The sequence below is a fragment of the Aristolochia californica genome, unplaced genomic scaffold (assembly GCF_029961685.1).
Source record: "Aristolochia californica isolate CCGP_79_NKW_82.1479 unplaced genomic scaffold, dmAriCali1.0.hap1 SCAF_16, whole genome shotgun sequence".
Lineage (NCBI taxonomy): Eukaryota > Viridiplantae > Streptophyta > Magnoliopsida > Piperales > Aristolochiaceae > Aristolochia > Aristolochia californica.
The window spans coordinates 15,901,021-15,916,742 of NW_027181837.1; the positions used below are offsets into that span (position 1 = coordinate 15,901,021).

The 15,722-nt window shown below is 34.3% G+C and overlaps 3 protein-coding genes across 3 annotated transcripts; 2 read left to right on the top strand and 1 right to left on the bottom strand.

The window, feature by feature from the left end:
- The first annotated feature begins 9,316 nt into the window (after positions 1–9,316).
- On the top strand, positions 9,317–10,036 carry LOC137952656 (uncharacterized protein At2g29880-like). Its single transcript, XM_068799719.1, has 2 exons — positions 9,317–9,385; positions 9,491–10,036. Exons 1-2 carry the CDS (start codon positions 9,317–9,319, stop codon positions 10,034–10,036), a joined length of 615 nt encoding a protein of 204 aa, XP_068655820.1.
- Positions 10,037–10,626: 590 nt separating this feature from the next.
- LOC137952657 (uncharacterized) lies at positions 10,627–11,295 on the top strand. Its single transcript, XM_068799720.1, has 3 exons — positions 10,627–10,776; positions 10,858–11,083; positions 11,165–11,295. Exons 1-3 carry the CDS (start codon positions 10,627–10,629, stop codon positions 11,293–11,295), a joined length of 507 nt encoding a protein of 168 aa, XP_068655821.1.
- A 2,199-nt stretch (positions 11,296–13,494) lies between these two features.
- On the bottom strand, positions 13,495–15,544 carry LOC137952658 (protein ALP1-like). Its single transcript, XM_068799722.1, has 4 exons — positions 15,254–15,544; positions 14,055–14,271; positions 13,904–13,973; positions 13,495–13,768 (listed from the first exon to the last, which is right to left on the bottom strand). Exons 1-4 carry the CDS (start codon positions 15,542–15,544, stop codon positions 13,495–13,497), a joined length of 852 nt encoding a protein of 283 aa, XP_068655823.1.
- Positions 15,545–15,722: the final 178 nt, after the last annotated feature.

Genomic DNA, 15,722 nt, shown 5'->3' on the forward strand with positions numbered 1-15,722 from the left:
AGTTTGGGAATTTTACTCTTGTATCGCGGTTGCCTTAACTTTCTCTTTATAAAATAGGGGTGCCGCTATTAGGGTTTTATTAATTTTCTTAATCTGAGAAGCATCTCGAGTTACAGCCGGAGAGGTTAGAGAAAAACACCTATAAGTGTGCGATCTCTCTTGTAAATTATTTCATCTTCATAGTGGATTACTGCAGCGGCGGAAGACTGGACATAATCTTACATTGAGGCGAACCTGTATAATCTTGTTGTTGTTTTTTCGTGCTTTTTTTTTTCTTTCTTCCGCGTTGATTATTATTGATCTCGTTAGTTTGAAATTAGGGCGTTTAATTCGTAACAACTATTCCTTATATTTTGTGAGAAAAAATGAAAAAATGTTATGACTCATGGTTTCTTGAGCCGCTTTTCACCGTTACAATGTAATATGCTCTCTCCATCAATGGGTTTCTTAATGAATTTATAATTATAATTTTGTTTCATGCTGAGACACAACTCCAAAAATCTCTAAGGATTTCTTATGACTGGTCACTCTTGTATTACTCTTGTATAATTTTGTTCAATTCTAAGCATCAAGAATAACATTATTCCAAATAGAGCCACTACTAACCAAGGTGGGTTCATGGCCTAATATCCACAAAAGATACTTCTATATGAATCTAAACCCAAAAAATGAAATCGAATATGAGTTATGGAAATTGTGACAATTAAGTTGATCAAAACTCAAAATAATCTATAGAATTAAAGCTCATTTGGCCTGTGTCAATGCCACATTGTTCATCGAAGGTACTGCATAGCCACAAACTCCTATTTACCCAATGAAACTGGTCTCTAGAATAGCCTTCTACCAAATCCAGCTTTCTCCGTAACCTGGTAGATGAAGACCAAGGATGAAGTCAGAAGATAACAAAGTTTATGAAAATAGAATTAACAAAGTAAAAACGAAATTTTGTGATGAACAAAAAAGGAAAGGAACTATAAAAATTAAAAACTATTAAAAGAAGCACATGATTACTCCATCTTCAAGCAAAAGAGAAACCCACCATTGTTCTTGTTGTTTTGTATCTGGGATCTGTTACTAACCATTGCGCCAAAAGACCGGTCTGTTAGCGAAGGTGCAACATGCATATTAAAGACAAGTCATTCCAACACTCCCCCGCACGGGCAACACCCGTATACAAATGCAAATGCACAATCCCACCCATACGGGGACGGCCAAAGACAAAGTCCCACCTATGTGGTGATGAAACAAACGGGGGGAGCGGGACTTGAATTTGAGACCTGTAGGCGCAACATGCATATTAAAGACAAGTCATTCCAACAGGATCCAAATTCCAAACCAAGAAAACCTAAATACACATGTTAACTAAAAATATTGTAGGGAAAGAGGGCAAAGAGTGGAATTGAATTCTTCGCATTTGTCAATAAAATGCATGAACCTTCTTCTTCTCTCCATTGTAGCAGTAGAAGGAACAAGACCCTTGAACAAATTTTCACATAATACCCTTGAGAGCTCCGCCCATTATGCCATACTCATTTCATCAATTTTTAATGCAAATCTCTTCATCTCTTTTCCCCTTCTTCCTGTTTGAGAGAACCCTGATCAACTCTCATTTTTCATCCTCTAATCCCCAACTTCTTTCTAAATCTCTCTTTTTTAGCCCTAAAATTTTGTGCTTGCTTCCATGCTAAAACAAAATAGACTACTCTAACATCGAATAGAACGAATTACTCTTATATTTGAGTTTCTCTCTTGAATTTCTCCCTTCTCTTGTTTGCTTAGAGTCTTAGGGGTAATGAGGAGTTGCCAACTTAAAAAACTCCGATTTCCTCTCGACCCCCCGTTAGTTTACTTAATATATAGACAAATATTTGAAAATAAAATATATACTATTAAAAAAACTAATGTAAAGAAAAATCCTTACCTTGTTTAGATAAATCTTATATTTATTATAGTATTATAGAAGATTCTGTGAAATATGCAGAGAAGGGGTGGTAGGACAAAGTTGAATTGCTCAAAATGCAACCTGACCTAACCTAACTCGTTACCATCACTATATCATGACCCTAATGTTCGACTCCACTTGGTTAAGATATTTTTGTCTCAACTAGGTAGAAAAATGTGTTTTATGAATTGAAACAATATATGTTTTAACTAATTCAAGCTGAATCCTTGCATGCTATAAGGTGTAATCAAGTTGACAATGCTACCTGTATATCCCAAGAATTTTTGTTTAGTTTTCTTCATCACCATTGGCAAGAAGTAGGGAGGTGAGAGACCAAAGGCGCATCTTTGTGCCCCTCAATCCCCTCCTACTCAAAATGGAGAGGAGAGACTGCAGGGTTGTGCCCTATACACCCTCCTTCCACCTATCATTGATTTTTTAGTATATTTCATTATCATAGTGAGAGAAGGTGGGAGGGGGTAGCCCACCTTCCATGTACTCTCTTCTCTACTTGTAAGAACAGACCCAAGTCATTCCACCTTCTCCCACCTTTATCCCTTGAGGTAGAGAAAACAAAGACCAGAGAGAGAGAGAGAGAGAGTTCTACCTCAAGCTTCCAACCCTCTTTGCTATAATTAAAAAAGGGAAAAACATAAAAATGTTTGCATTGAAGGAGGATGCCTACCCTTTTGGTGGTGAGCATGCCTCGTGCTAGCATGTGATTGAATGTTTCACCTATGACTTTCACATGCAATTAGTCTCGTTCAAAAAGATAACAACGACATACTAATATGAATGCTTTTTGACTTACAAGTTGACCAGGAAAACTTGTCCCTTCTAGTTTAGGCTAGTACCCTTTGACATGCATCGGGTCCAACAAAGTCTACAGTTTGAGCTAACTTGACTTGATAGATCCAACCTGAGTGTTAACAAGCCAAAGTTGGTTCCTAATCCCTAACAAAAAAATCTTACTAATATGTCGAATTACCATTATGTTACTTTGTCAAGTCTAATATTACTTGTGGAAGAATAGTAAGAAAGGATTGTAAATATCATGATACTTGAAGACAAAATACATGTCATAAATCCCAAATATATGCTTAGTTTTGTGATATTCATGTATGATTTTTAATCTTTAGTTTTTTGACTTTGAAATTGATTCAATTTTTCAAAGGGGCAGGTCAGGTTGGATGGGGGTTAGACTTGCCCAACCTATTTAGGGTGAAGCTAGAAGGATGACAAAGCAATCCCTATACCTGGGTAAAAAACTCAAAGTTGAAATTAAATGATATCTAGTAAAAAGCCCTATTAGTGTGCAGGACAAGTTGACATGAAAGTGTTACACTAATAAAAGTGACTCGAAAAATTCACGTGCCCTCGTTCTTATGACAAATGCGCAAAAGTGACTTCAAAATTTACTTTCACTTGCTCTCGCTCGCTCTGTAACCCTCCCGTTCTTCTCCTTTCATTTCCATTTACACACTACACGAATAAGTAATTTAATGTATAATTAAAATATATTTATTTACTAACTAATTAAATTAAATATTATTTTATTTAATGATTACAATTTATTGTACATTAATACAATAATAACGTGAGCCAATTAATTGTGCACTTGATTAATTATAAATAAATAAAGTTAAAAATAACATAAACAAATATAATAAATTAAGTTATTAATTTATTAACAACATATGATATACTTTAACATAAAAAGGAATGGTTAAACAAAAAAAAATTGATCAAATGCTAACTTTAACACACTATATATTTTTATATATTATTAATTAATATTATTTTTCCGTTAAATTTAAAAGCATTGGTTTTATTAATTATAAAAATGGGTTAATTTTTTTTAAACGAGTTGACCCGGATTAACTTGGCAAAACTTGGGAGGGTCCGATCCGAGACTCGGACAGAACCAGTGGTTTAATTTATCCCAACTTAGGAAAAATTAAATCAGCGTCTTCTTCTTCATGGCTTTGCAGCAAGGGCTCTGCGACAGAGGCAGCCCCGGGGGGGATTATGAGGGCTGTGACGAAGACTCTGCAACGGAGGTGGCGTTGGAGGCTCTGTCAGGGTTGCGATGGAGGTAGTGATGCGACAGAGATGATGTTTGCCGTCGGGAGGCCAGAAGGTACAATGACGTATTGCGACGGAGACGTCGGGGAAGACCGAGAGGGAGAAGAGAGCGAGGTCGAGAGGGAGAAGAGAAAGGGAGAAGCAAGAGGGAGAGATAGAAAAAAAATTTGGCATGACGCAATATGTCCCGCTCACTTCATCCAGATGATTTGCAATATACTACGGTATCCGAAATCCCGAAATTAAACCGTGGGTGTTATCTTCTGATCCATCTGATTCATCAACATGAATTGAACACTAGTGTTCCACTAATGACATCATGAGATGAACTGAGTAATACAACTGAAGTTCATCTCCTAATTCAAGTTGACTAACCCCCTATATAAAGTTAGTCTATTAGTAATATCAAAATAATATTAATTTATTAACTAAATATATAAAAAATAATTTTTTTGTAAAATACTTACTTTTACAATATCAAAATACTTAATTAATTATTATTTAAAATTTTTTTAAATCCTCTCTTAAACTAATCATTATCCAACGTAAAAATAAAAATAAAAATAGCACAAATATGACTCAATCTAATATTTAGTATAAAAAGCCTACAATTGTACATACAAAATACAAAAAAGCTATGTAATTTCATTAAACCATAATAGTCAAAAATATTGTCACATCTGAATTGCTAATACATCTTGAAAATATGATGTTCTTGCAGATTGTATTGCAAACTCCCTCTGAGTACTTCTTTGAGTGTCCACATCATCCTCAAATTCATCACCACAATCACTCTCTTCATCTTCATTTACATTGTTATCTTCACAATGTTCACCACCAGAATCATCACTTGAATCATGTTCTTCATCTTCAAATAAATCCATGTAATGCTCCATGCGTATATAATTATGCAATATCTGCATATTAGTCTCTCCCTCTTTTTGCTCAATTTTCTTCTTTTTCTCTTGAAGGAGAGAAATTAGAGTGTCCAACTCCTTCACAGAAACTTCAAAACTCTGTCTAAGAATGGCAGTTGGTTGTCACATATAAGAGTCCTCCAAAACATTATACTATATCGCCAAATTTTACATTTTCAAACTATGAAACAACTTAGTTACAAAATTGCTACACGCTCCATTTTAAGTAAGTTAAATATACCTCAAGCTACAAAATACTCTCTTGCTAGGAGGTAGCAATTCAAAAAGCAAAATACAATACCATCTTTGGATATTCTATTTTTATATTTTGTCTTGTGTTGAAGGTGTAGCAGTCTTGGGGTGTTCTTCCTATCCCTTATGGTCTCTTTTCCCATTTATCAATGCCTTTTCAAGAAATTAAAAAAAATAATAAACTAAATTAAATTATAATAAGAAGACCTAATGATGGAGTATCAAATTTAAACCTCTTAAAGCATGAGATAAACCTTTTTACTTTCTATGAAGACATGCAAGCGATCAACCACACTAGCAGCACTCACTGTTTCACAAGATTTGGCCCAAAAGAAGGAATTCCAATAAGGGAATGTCACGTTAATTCAGACTTTACAAAGTCAACTCTTAATCTATGTCCAGTCATCAAATCATTATAGTAGAACATTTATTTCATAATAAATTGTTATCTACCAAACCCAGGTGACTACTGATGTAGATTATATAAGAACTTCAAAATCTTCTCCAATAAAAGAAGAAATACCACAAATGCTTGAATCATCAGACAAGCAAACCTAGTAATCACCCATGCCTTAGAAAATTGAGACAGGTAAAGTACATGGAAAATTGGAATAAGCCTTTGACCTATTTACAGACAGCTCCTAACATCAACATTTGTTAGGCATACAAAAGACTTGTACTTTGTTATCCCTAGATCTTTGCGTACTTGAACCAATAACTTACCTGTTGCAATGTCAGGAGAAGATGCTCTGTAGGTGATGCTTTTTTTGCTATTTGACAAGCAGATTGCTTCTTCAGTAGCTGTAAGAAAACATAATAAAGTTAATCAAAAAAAGTGCAAAGTTAAAAATTAATATGTTCATCCATTTTAAGCCATGGAGAGTCCACATTACTCAGTTCATCTCCTAATATTACTCAATTCATCTCCTAACATCGTTAGTGGAGCACCAATGTCTGATTCATATTGATGAATCAGATGAATCCAAAAATCATCTCCATGGTTTAATTTATGGAATCTGAATTTTGTAGTATATTGTGAATGATCCAGATGAAGCGGGCGGGATGACTTGAACCCTCGTCTCTTCTTCCTCTTAAATTTTTTTCCTCCCTCTCGGCCTCCCTTTCCCTTCTCCCTCTCGTTGCGAATGTCCTCTCCGCCTCACTCTCTCTCTTGCACTCGCTCTCCCTCTCGGCCTCCCACTCGTTTCTCCTCCTCTCTCATCCCTCTTGGCCTCCCACTCCCTTCTCCCTATCGCTATTCTCTTTCCCCCTGAAATACCTCCCAATTTGGTTCAATTTCCCTCCTTTTGATTTTAATTTTCTTCTATTTTTGACATTTTAGCATCAATTTCTTCAATTCGGTTTTGGTTTTCCCAAAATTTCAAAAGGTAAGCCTATCTTCTGTTATGGTATTCTTAAGGAAAAGCAATTAATCAGATGTTCTTAATCTCTTAATATGTGCTTCCAGCCGTTATATGAACTTTTGCTCATCATCTTTTCTTTGATAGCTATTTGTAGAAACTGTGATTAGTTATTATATTTGTTTGTTCATTTATAGTTTGATGTTGAATTTCATGAATTTGAAGTCTGATGAGATTAGCAATCTCGATCACCATTTGCATGTATCAATGAAGATGAGTTGGGATTTTGTTTTTCTTCAAAGATGAGGATGAACTGACACAACAATGTTCTTGCAAATTCCAGGATGATGTTACTATTGATGGAAATGACAATCTACAAAGAAACTTGTGTTATTTGATATTCTATCATCTATATTTTGTTTTTCTTCAACGCTGCAATTGTTTCTCCAATTTACTATGTAATGTTTACTACTCTAACAATAGTTGCAAGTGCGATAATGTTTAAGGTAAGGTTTTCTTTATTTTGTCAACATGAAGTGTTCTTTCTAGAATAGTACTGATTTTTTAGATTCATTTTCTTTGGAGTCGTGGGCTTGATTTTCTTTCTATGCTGGGTCAGGATTGGTCTGGTCAAAATGTGAGTAGGATAGCTTCGGAGCTGCGTGGATTTATTATTGTTCTTTATGGAACTATCATATTACATTCCACCAAAGACCAGGAAACAACTCTTGCACCAGGTAAACTCCATTTGACCTGTAGGTAATATATGCTTTGTACTTTCATATAGTATTAGAGAAACTACTTGTGTGTGAGCTTCCATCCAAATTCTCCATATGCAAGATTTTTGACGGAGGGTTGTGGTTAATAATGGAAAAAAAGTTTTAACGTAATATAGGCACGTAATTGGACTACATGTTTTATGGTTGGTTGGAATATTCTCTAGTTTATTGGATACAACCTGTATGCATTTTTATACCTGTAACTGGTTACACTTCTTCATAGAATTTCTACTCTCTTACCTGCTTCTAGTTTGTATTGGAATCTTCCTTTGCTTCACTAATACAGATCCTATGAAAACTCGTACTAGAGATTGAGTAGGCTTTATCATCATATTTTATAACATGTTTGGCATTTTCATTCCCTTGGAGACTTTAGCAATTTCTATTTCTACCATTAACAGCACGCATTGAAACTTATGATTTATCCAATTTAGTCAACTTCAGTCGCAAAAGATGAACTTCAACCGCATTACTTGGTTCATCTCCTAACGCCGTTAGTGGAGCACTAGAGTTCAAGTCATGTAGATGACAAAGATGAATCCAAAAATCACCTCCACAGAGTAATTTCGGGAATCTGGTTTTGTAGCATATTGTGAATCATCCAGATGACTCTAGCACCACGATTCGAACCCTCGTCGTTTTTTTCTTTTTTTGGTCTCTCTCGCTCTCTTAGTCTCCTGCATCTCTCGTCATTTTTTCCTCCTCAAATTTTTTCTTCACTCTCTCTGCAGTCATCTCCGTTCTCCTTACTCCCTCTCGCTTCTCCCTTCTCTCTATCGACGGCATCGCTTTCCCTTCTCCCTCTCGTTGTGAACATCCTCTCAGCCTCCCTCTCTCCCCCTCGCACTAGCTCTTCCTTTTGGCCTCCCACTCGCTTCTCTCTCACTCCTATCCCTCTCGGCCTCCCTCTCTTCACCCTCTCTTCTCCCTCCTCGATTTTTAACTTTTCGGCGTCGATTTCTTCTATTCTACTTAGATTCAGCTTCAATTTCCCCATTTGGCTTCGATTTCCCCATTCGGCTTCGATTTCACCCTTCGCCATCGGTTTTTCCAAAATTTTCTTAGTTAAACCTAAAACCTTATTTTTTTTATTATTTTAGTGATGTATTTGATTTAATTTTAATTTTTGTGCGTAATTTGGGGATTTAGGATTAGGGTTTATGATATTTATGGTTCAATTTCTTCTTTGTAGGGTTTAATTTTGGGATTAGGGTTAGGGTTTAGTGTATTTTGGGTTTAATGCTTGGTATTTAAGGGTTTAGGGTTTAGGGTTTATTCTTTTGGTTTAGTGTTTAAAAAAATAGGGTTCTTGATTTTGGGGTGATAGGGTTTATGGTTTAGGGTTTGGGATGTTTAGTCCAATTCAAACAAGGTTGAGTCGCCTACCCTGGCGTCCATTAGCCAACGAAACCAGACCCCCATCACTGACAAGGTATAGTTCGTAGTGATTGCGCAGTCACATGGGGCTTTACCAAGGGTGTTCGATGAATTTGAACTTGATATGTGTGTGTTTTTGCATTGTTTAGTGCACCTGCAATAGAAATAGTTGATTAATTTTGGAATGTTGTTGAAAAATTTTAAGTGCTATGAAATGATTTTGCCATGTGGTGAGGAGATTTGGGTCTTATAAATATCCACCACATGGTATTTTCGTTTTTTTGGTTTTTGTTTCCGTAATGGGTATTGGTTGTCTGATAAAAAAAATTCCATGAGGACCATCTCGGATTTAGATTATAAATAGTTGTAAGAAGATAACCAAGTGCTTGATCATATGACATTTGGACCTTCGAAGAAGACAACAAAATGCTCGATCTCTTGGTTGAGTAGGTCAATATAGGGAACAAGTTGCCCAATGGGGTTTGGAAGTATGAGGGTATATATGGAATGTGTCAATAAGTTCAATGAAGACGCAGTCAATAAAAAATTGTTGACCAGCTTAAGAATCAAACAAGATCATGGAAGAAAACATACCAAACGGTAATGAGCTGTCTTAACACTAGTGGGTTCAGTTGGGATGCAACCACACAGCGAGTTACTGCATATCATTCTGTATGGCAAGACTACATTAAGCTCACTAAATCATGATGTATTGTATTTTTTCCGCATTACTAGAACTCTATTACAAGTTGTCTAAATGATGTTTTATTCTTGTAGGAGCATAGAGATGCTGAAAAGTATAGAGAACAAGGTTGCTTCCTTTATGACATATTGGCTTTGGTAGTGGGAAACTCAATAGCCATGGGGACAAGTAGTATAACTCCTGTAGATCTGGGTGATGAACTCCTCCGTGAGTTGAATCCTATCCCAATGGACGAGGCCGAGGATGTCGACGTAGTTAGGGAAAATCCATTGCAATTCATTATTGGAAATGATTCCATAGTTAAACAATCTCGAAGAAGTACAACGTCATCTTCAAGTCATCATAGAAAGAGAAGCGAAATGCCCACTGATGGCAGTAGTAAATTCATTGATGTAGTTAGCCGTATCGCTCAAGCATTGAATAGTGTTATGAAGCTTAATGAGGGCGATGTCGAAAAAGATTGTGTCAATGCCCTCAGGGAAATCCCGGACCTATCAGACGACATGAAGTATGGCGCTCCTGAATGGTTGGATACGCCAAGTAAGAAGGCCATGTTTAAGGCGATGATAGTGGAAGAGCGGGTCGGGTGGCTTAAATATTGTGCAAGCAAATATGTGTAATGCATTTTAAGTACAATATATTCTTTGGGAAGATTGTTATGTATTAATGACGATGTTTGAATTTTAACGTTGCAAGACTTATCAGTATGGTTAATATTTTTATTTTTTATGATTGTTATGTTAATATATTATGTGGATGAATATGGTGGATGAGTACGGATGTGGTCAATTAAAGATTTTCATGGCTATGAATATGATTGTTGAGTATGGATGAATAAGTTATAATTGAAGATTGATGTTTATTTTTGTTTACGACTTTTAGGAGGATTAAATTTGCAGATTTCCATGGGTATTATGACAGACGAAGAAATGGTTGCAACTTTTGTTGGATTGACATGTATTATTATCATCATAGAAAGATACTATCTATGCCATTGCGATAGACATGTACCATGTTCTTGTGGGATTAATGGTCAGTTGTAAAATTTTAAAAAGTTTACATGATGAATCAAATTGTATTTCGCAAATTGGTAGAGATACTTAATAGTAGAGGATTTTTATCAGCCACAAAAACCATCTTAGCGGAAGAACAACTTGTCTATTTTCTCCTAACTATTAGTCAACAACAATCCTATAGTGTCATAGCAGAGATGTTTGATAGGTCGAACTGGGCCATAAATAGGTATTTCAACAAGGTGTTGGATGCAATTCTCAAACTTCACTATGCTTACATCAAACGGCCTTCTAAACGCACATACTCGAAGATTTTAAACAATTCAATGTTTTATCGATACTTCAAGGTAATATCACTTACCCTCCAACTAAACAAATTTAGATTACTATACAAAGTTAGTCAATATTAATTGAAATTATATAATTAGGATTCTATTGGGGCTATTGATGGAACTCATATCAAAGCGAACATCCCACTTGAAGAACAACAAAGGTTCTGGAACAGAAATGGCTATCTCTCACAAAATGAGATGGCAACATGTACATTCGACATACAATTTACTTATGTACTTGTTGGATGGGAGGGATCAACAACTGATTCATGTGTACTGAAGGACGCATTGACTCCCCGAGATAGACTATTTGTACCTGAAGGTAAATAATATATTTTTATGCAATAATCTTTTATCTATTTTATCTTCATTTATTTTATGTGGAGTATAATTTGTATTGTAGGTAAACATTATCTAGTCGATGCTAGTTATGTAAATCTTCCAGGATTTTTGCCTCTATATCGAGGAACTCGGTATCATCTACAAGAATTTGGAGATAATATTCCTAGGAATGAAAAAGAATTATTCAACTGAAGGCACTCATCTTTGTGGAATACTATTGAGAGAAATTTTGGTGTTTTAAAAGGTCGATTTCAAATGTTGAAAGTCGCTCCTCCGTTTTCTTTTAAGATGCAAACAAAATTGTAATCGTTTGTTGCATATTGCACAATTATATGCGTAGAGAGGATTACAATGATATATTTGATTTGGAAGAAGTTGATTTAGATGACGAGTTCGGTGGAGGAGGTGATGGGGTCTAATTAGGTGCAACAGATGATACAGATAGTGATGATAGCGATAATCTTGTGGAAGAGGAAACCCAATCAGCAAACTTTCAGAGGCAGAATGCATTAGAATCCACAAGAGCTACACAATTTTCGAGATGACAAAACGACTTGCATGTGGAATGATAAATAATGATTGTATCTTATTTTTTTTTAACATGTGTTGTTCTTATGTACTAAACTTGTAATTTGATGATTTTAATACTAAAGGCACGAACTCCTTATTAGAATAATCTTTCTTAGGTTATTAATGAAGTTGTATATTTATTTATATATTATTTTTATTAAATTTTATTACTATATTAAACTAAATATTTAAGTCTAGTAAATAATATATAGTTACAATATGCATTTGATCAATTAATTATTTTCAATTTTATGGAAATATATTATTAATTAATACTGAGTAAAAAGGCCATGTTCTGTTATTAATAAAATAATTATTTATTTATTCATTATATTTATTTTTTAATTATTATATTATATTAGTAATTTAATAGTGGTGATTAAGATATTGTTAAATTAAGCATTTGATCAATTATTTTGGTTTAATTAACCCATTTTTTTATTTCATAAAATTAATGGTTTTAAATTTAACAAAAATATATTATTAATTAATAATACGTACAGATATATAGTGTGTTAAAGTTATGATTAGATCAATTTTTCTTGTTAAATCATTCATTTTTCTCTTAAAATATACATATGTTATTATTAAATTAATAATTAAACTTATTACATTCGTTTATGTTATTTATAACGTTATTTATTTATTTATTATAATTAATCATGTGCGTATTTTATTGGCCATGTAATTATTGTATTAATATACAATATAATATCTAATTCAGTTAATTAGCATATTAATATATTTTAATTATACATTAAATTACTTAGTCATGTAGTAATAATGCATGTTTTACCTAATTTGGGGTTTAAGGATTATATTTTAATTAAGTATACTGTTAGGGTTTAGGGATTTTCTTGTTTTTTATATTTTTTTCGTGCAGGGGCACTAACACTGGAAACCGTTTCCCAGTGCACATGAAGTCGTCCACACTAACATCAAGTTCAAAGATGAAGTTCATATAGATGAATGAAATGAATTTGAATCAGGAGATAAAGATGAACTTCAATTTTTCGTTTCGTTGACTGAGCCCCCCACCCCCCTCCCCCATACTTGTGCAGAGGAGAATAATTGAAGAATTTCGAGATCGATCATTTTATAGCCCTGAGTTCAAATTATTTTGAATAACATTTCCTTCTATTATGGGGGGGGGGGGGGGGGGGAGAGGAATTTGATCTTCATCTTCATCTTCATCTCATGCATCTACATGATCTTCATCTTCGAAATAGGTGTTAATGTGGACAAGTTCATCTTCGAAATAGGTGTTAGTGTGGACAAGTTCATCTTTGAAATCTTTGAAATAGGGTGTTAGTGTGAACAAGTTCATCTTCGAAATTTAAAACCATTGATTTTATTAATTATAAAAATAAGTTAATTAAACCAAGTGTTTGAGTTAACAATACTTTAATTAGCACTATTAAATCACTAATACAATAGAGTAAATAAAAAATAAATATGATTAATGAATAAAAAAGTTTTATATTAATAACATAAGATAGATTTTTTACATGGTATTAATTAATAATATATTTTGACAAAATTAAAAGTAGTTAATTAATCAAATGCATACTTTAATTATATTTTATTTACCAGAGACTTAAATATGAAGTTTAATATAGTAATAAAATTGAAAAAAAATAATAAATAAATACATATACAACTTTATTAATAACGTAAAAGAAAGATTATTCTAATAACGAGTCCGTGCCTATAATATTAAAATCATCAAGTTACAAGTTTAGTAGATATAAACGACGCATGTTTAAAAGTAATAAGATACAACCATCATTTAAATTTCCACATGGAAGTCGATATGGCGTCTCAAAATTGTGCAGCTTTTGTGGATTCTAATGCACTCTGCCTCTGAAAGCATGTTACTTGGCTACCCACATCCTCAAGACCATCACAATCGTCGTTGTCTGTATCATCCATTGCACCTAATTGGACCACATCACCTCCTCCACCGAGTTCGCCACCCGAATCATCATCTTCATCTTCAAATATATCATCATAATCCTCTCCACATATATAATTGTGCAATATGCAACAAGCATGTACAATTTTCACTTGGGTCTTAAAAGAAAATGGAGGAGTGCTTTTTAACATTTGAAATCGAGCTTTTAAAGCACCAAAAGTTCGCTCAATAATATTCCGTAAAGATGAGTGTCTTCGATTGAATAATTCTTTTTAATTTCTATGAATATTATCTTCAAATTCTTGCAGATGATACCAGGTTCTTCGATATGGAGCCAAAAATCCTGGAAGATTTGCATAACCAACATCGACTAGATAATCTTTTCCTATAATAAAAATTATATACCACATAAAATAATTGAAGATAAAATAGATAAAAAATGACTGCATAAAAATATATTACTTACCTTCAGATACAAAGATTTTATCTCGGCGAGTGAATGCATCCTTCAGTACACGGGAATCAACTGCTGATCCCTCCCATCCAACAAGTACATAAGTGAATTGCATGTCAAATGAGCATGTTGCCATCACATTTTGGCCTTTTCTATTTGACAACCTTGGTTGATCTTCAAGTGGAATGTTCGCTTTGATATGAGTTCCATCAATGGCTCCAATACAATCCTAATTATATATTTTCAATTAATATTGACTAACTTTGTATATTAATCTAAAATTATTTAGTTATAGGAAGTGACGTTACCTTGAAGTACGGATAAAGCATTGAACTGATTAAAATCTTCGAGTGTGTGCGTTCCGAAGGTCGTTTGACGTAATCAGAGTGAAGTTTGAGGATTGCATCCAACACCTTGTTGAAATACTTACTTATGGTCAAGTTTGATCTATCAAACATCTCTACTGTGATACTATAGGATTGTTGTTAACCAATAGTTAGGAGGAAATATGCAAGTTGTTCTTCAACTGACATGGTCTTTGTGGCTGATAAAAACCCTTTACTAGTAAGTATATCTGCCAATTTGTGAAATACCAGTTGATTCATCCTGTAAACTTTTCGAAATTTAACTGGTGATTTGTCTACTGCCTTTTGCAAATACAATGGACCATTCATCCCACAAGAACGTGGTATACGTCTGTTGCAATGGTATAGATAGTATGTTCCCATGGTGATAAACAAAGTTGTGATTACAACCATAGTTGCAACATTTTCTTTGTCTGTCATAGTATCCATGGAAATCTACAAATTCAATCGCCTAAATGTCATAAACACAAGTAAACATCAATCTTCAATCATAACCTATTTGCCATCACACCTACACACAACCATATTCATCCACATTCTCACATCCTACATTCAATCACATCCCTACACAACCATATTCATTTAATTGTCCACATCTATACTCATCTACCATATTCATCCATGCAATATATAAACACAACAACATATCAAATTTTAATACTAACCTTACTAATAAGTCTTGTAACGTCATAATTCAAACATCATACCTAATACATAACAATATTCCAAAAGAATAGTGTATTTATAACACATTACAATTAGTTTTCAAAACAAAATTTAAGCCACTCGACCCGCTCTTCTACTGTCATCTCCGCAAACATGACCTTCTTACTTGGCGTATCCAACCTTCAATTTTTTAGACATGTCCGGTATTTCCCTGAGGGCTTTGACCCAATCTCTTTCAATATTGGGCTTTTTCTCTTTAGGCTTCATCATGAAATTCTCAAATGTCTGAGCTATTCGGTCCATTGCATCAATGAATCTACTAGTGTCATCATCGGGCATTTTGGTTCTCTTTCTACGACGAGTTGAAGATGACCGCTTACTTCGTTTAGATTGATTACCTGGAGACTCATCCATGCTTAATAATGGCGATGAAGTATCCCTAACTATATTAACATCCTCGGGCTCATCCATCGGGACATGTTTCGATTCACGGAGGAGTTCATCGCCCTAATCTACAAAGGTTGCACCTCCTGGCCGTACGATTATTGTGTTTCCCTCCACCACAGCTAATTTGTCGTACAGGGTGGTAGCCTTCATGTCTGTACTTCTCAGCATCTTTATGCTCCTACAAGAATAAAACATCCTTTAT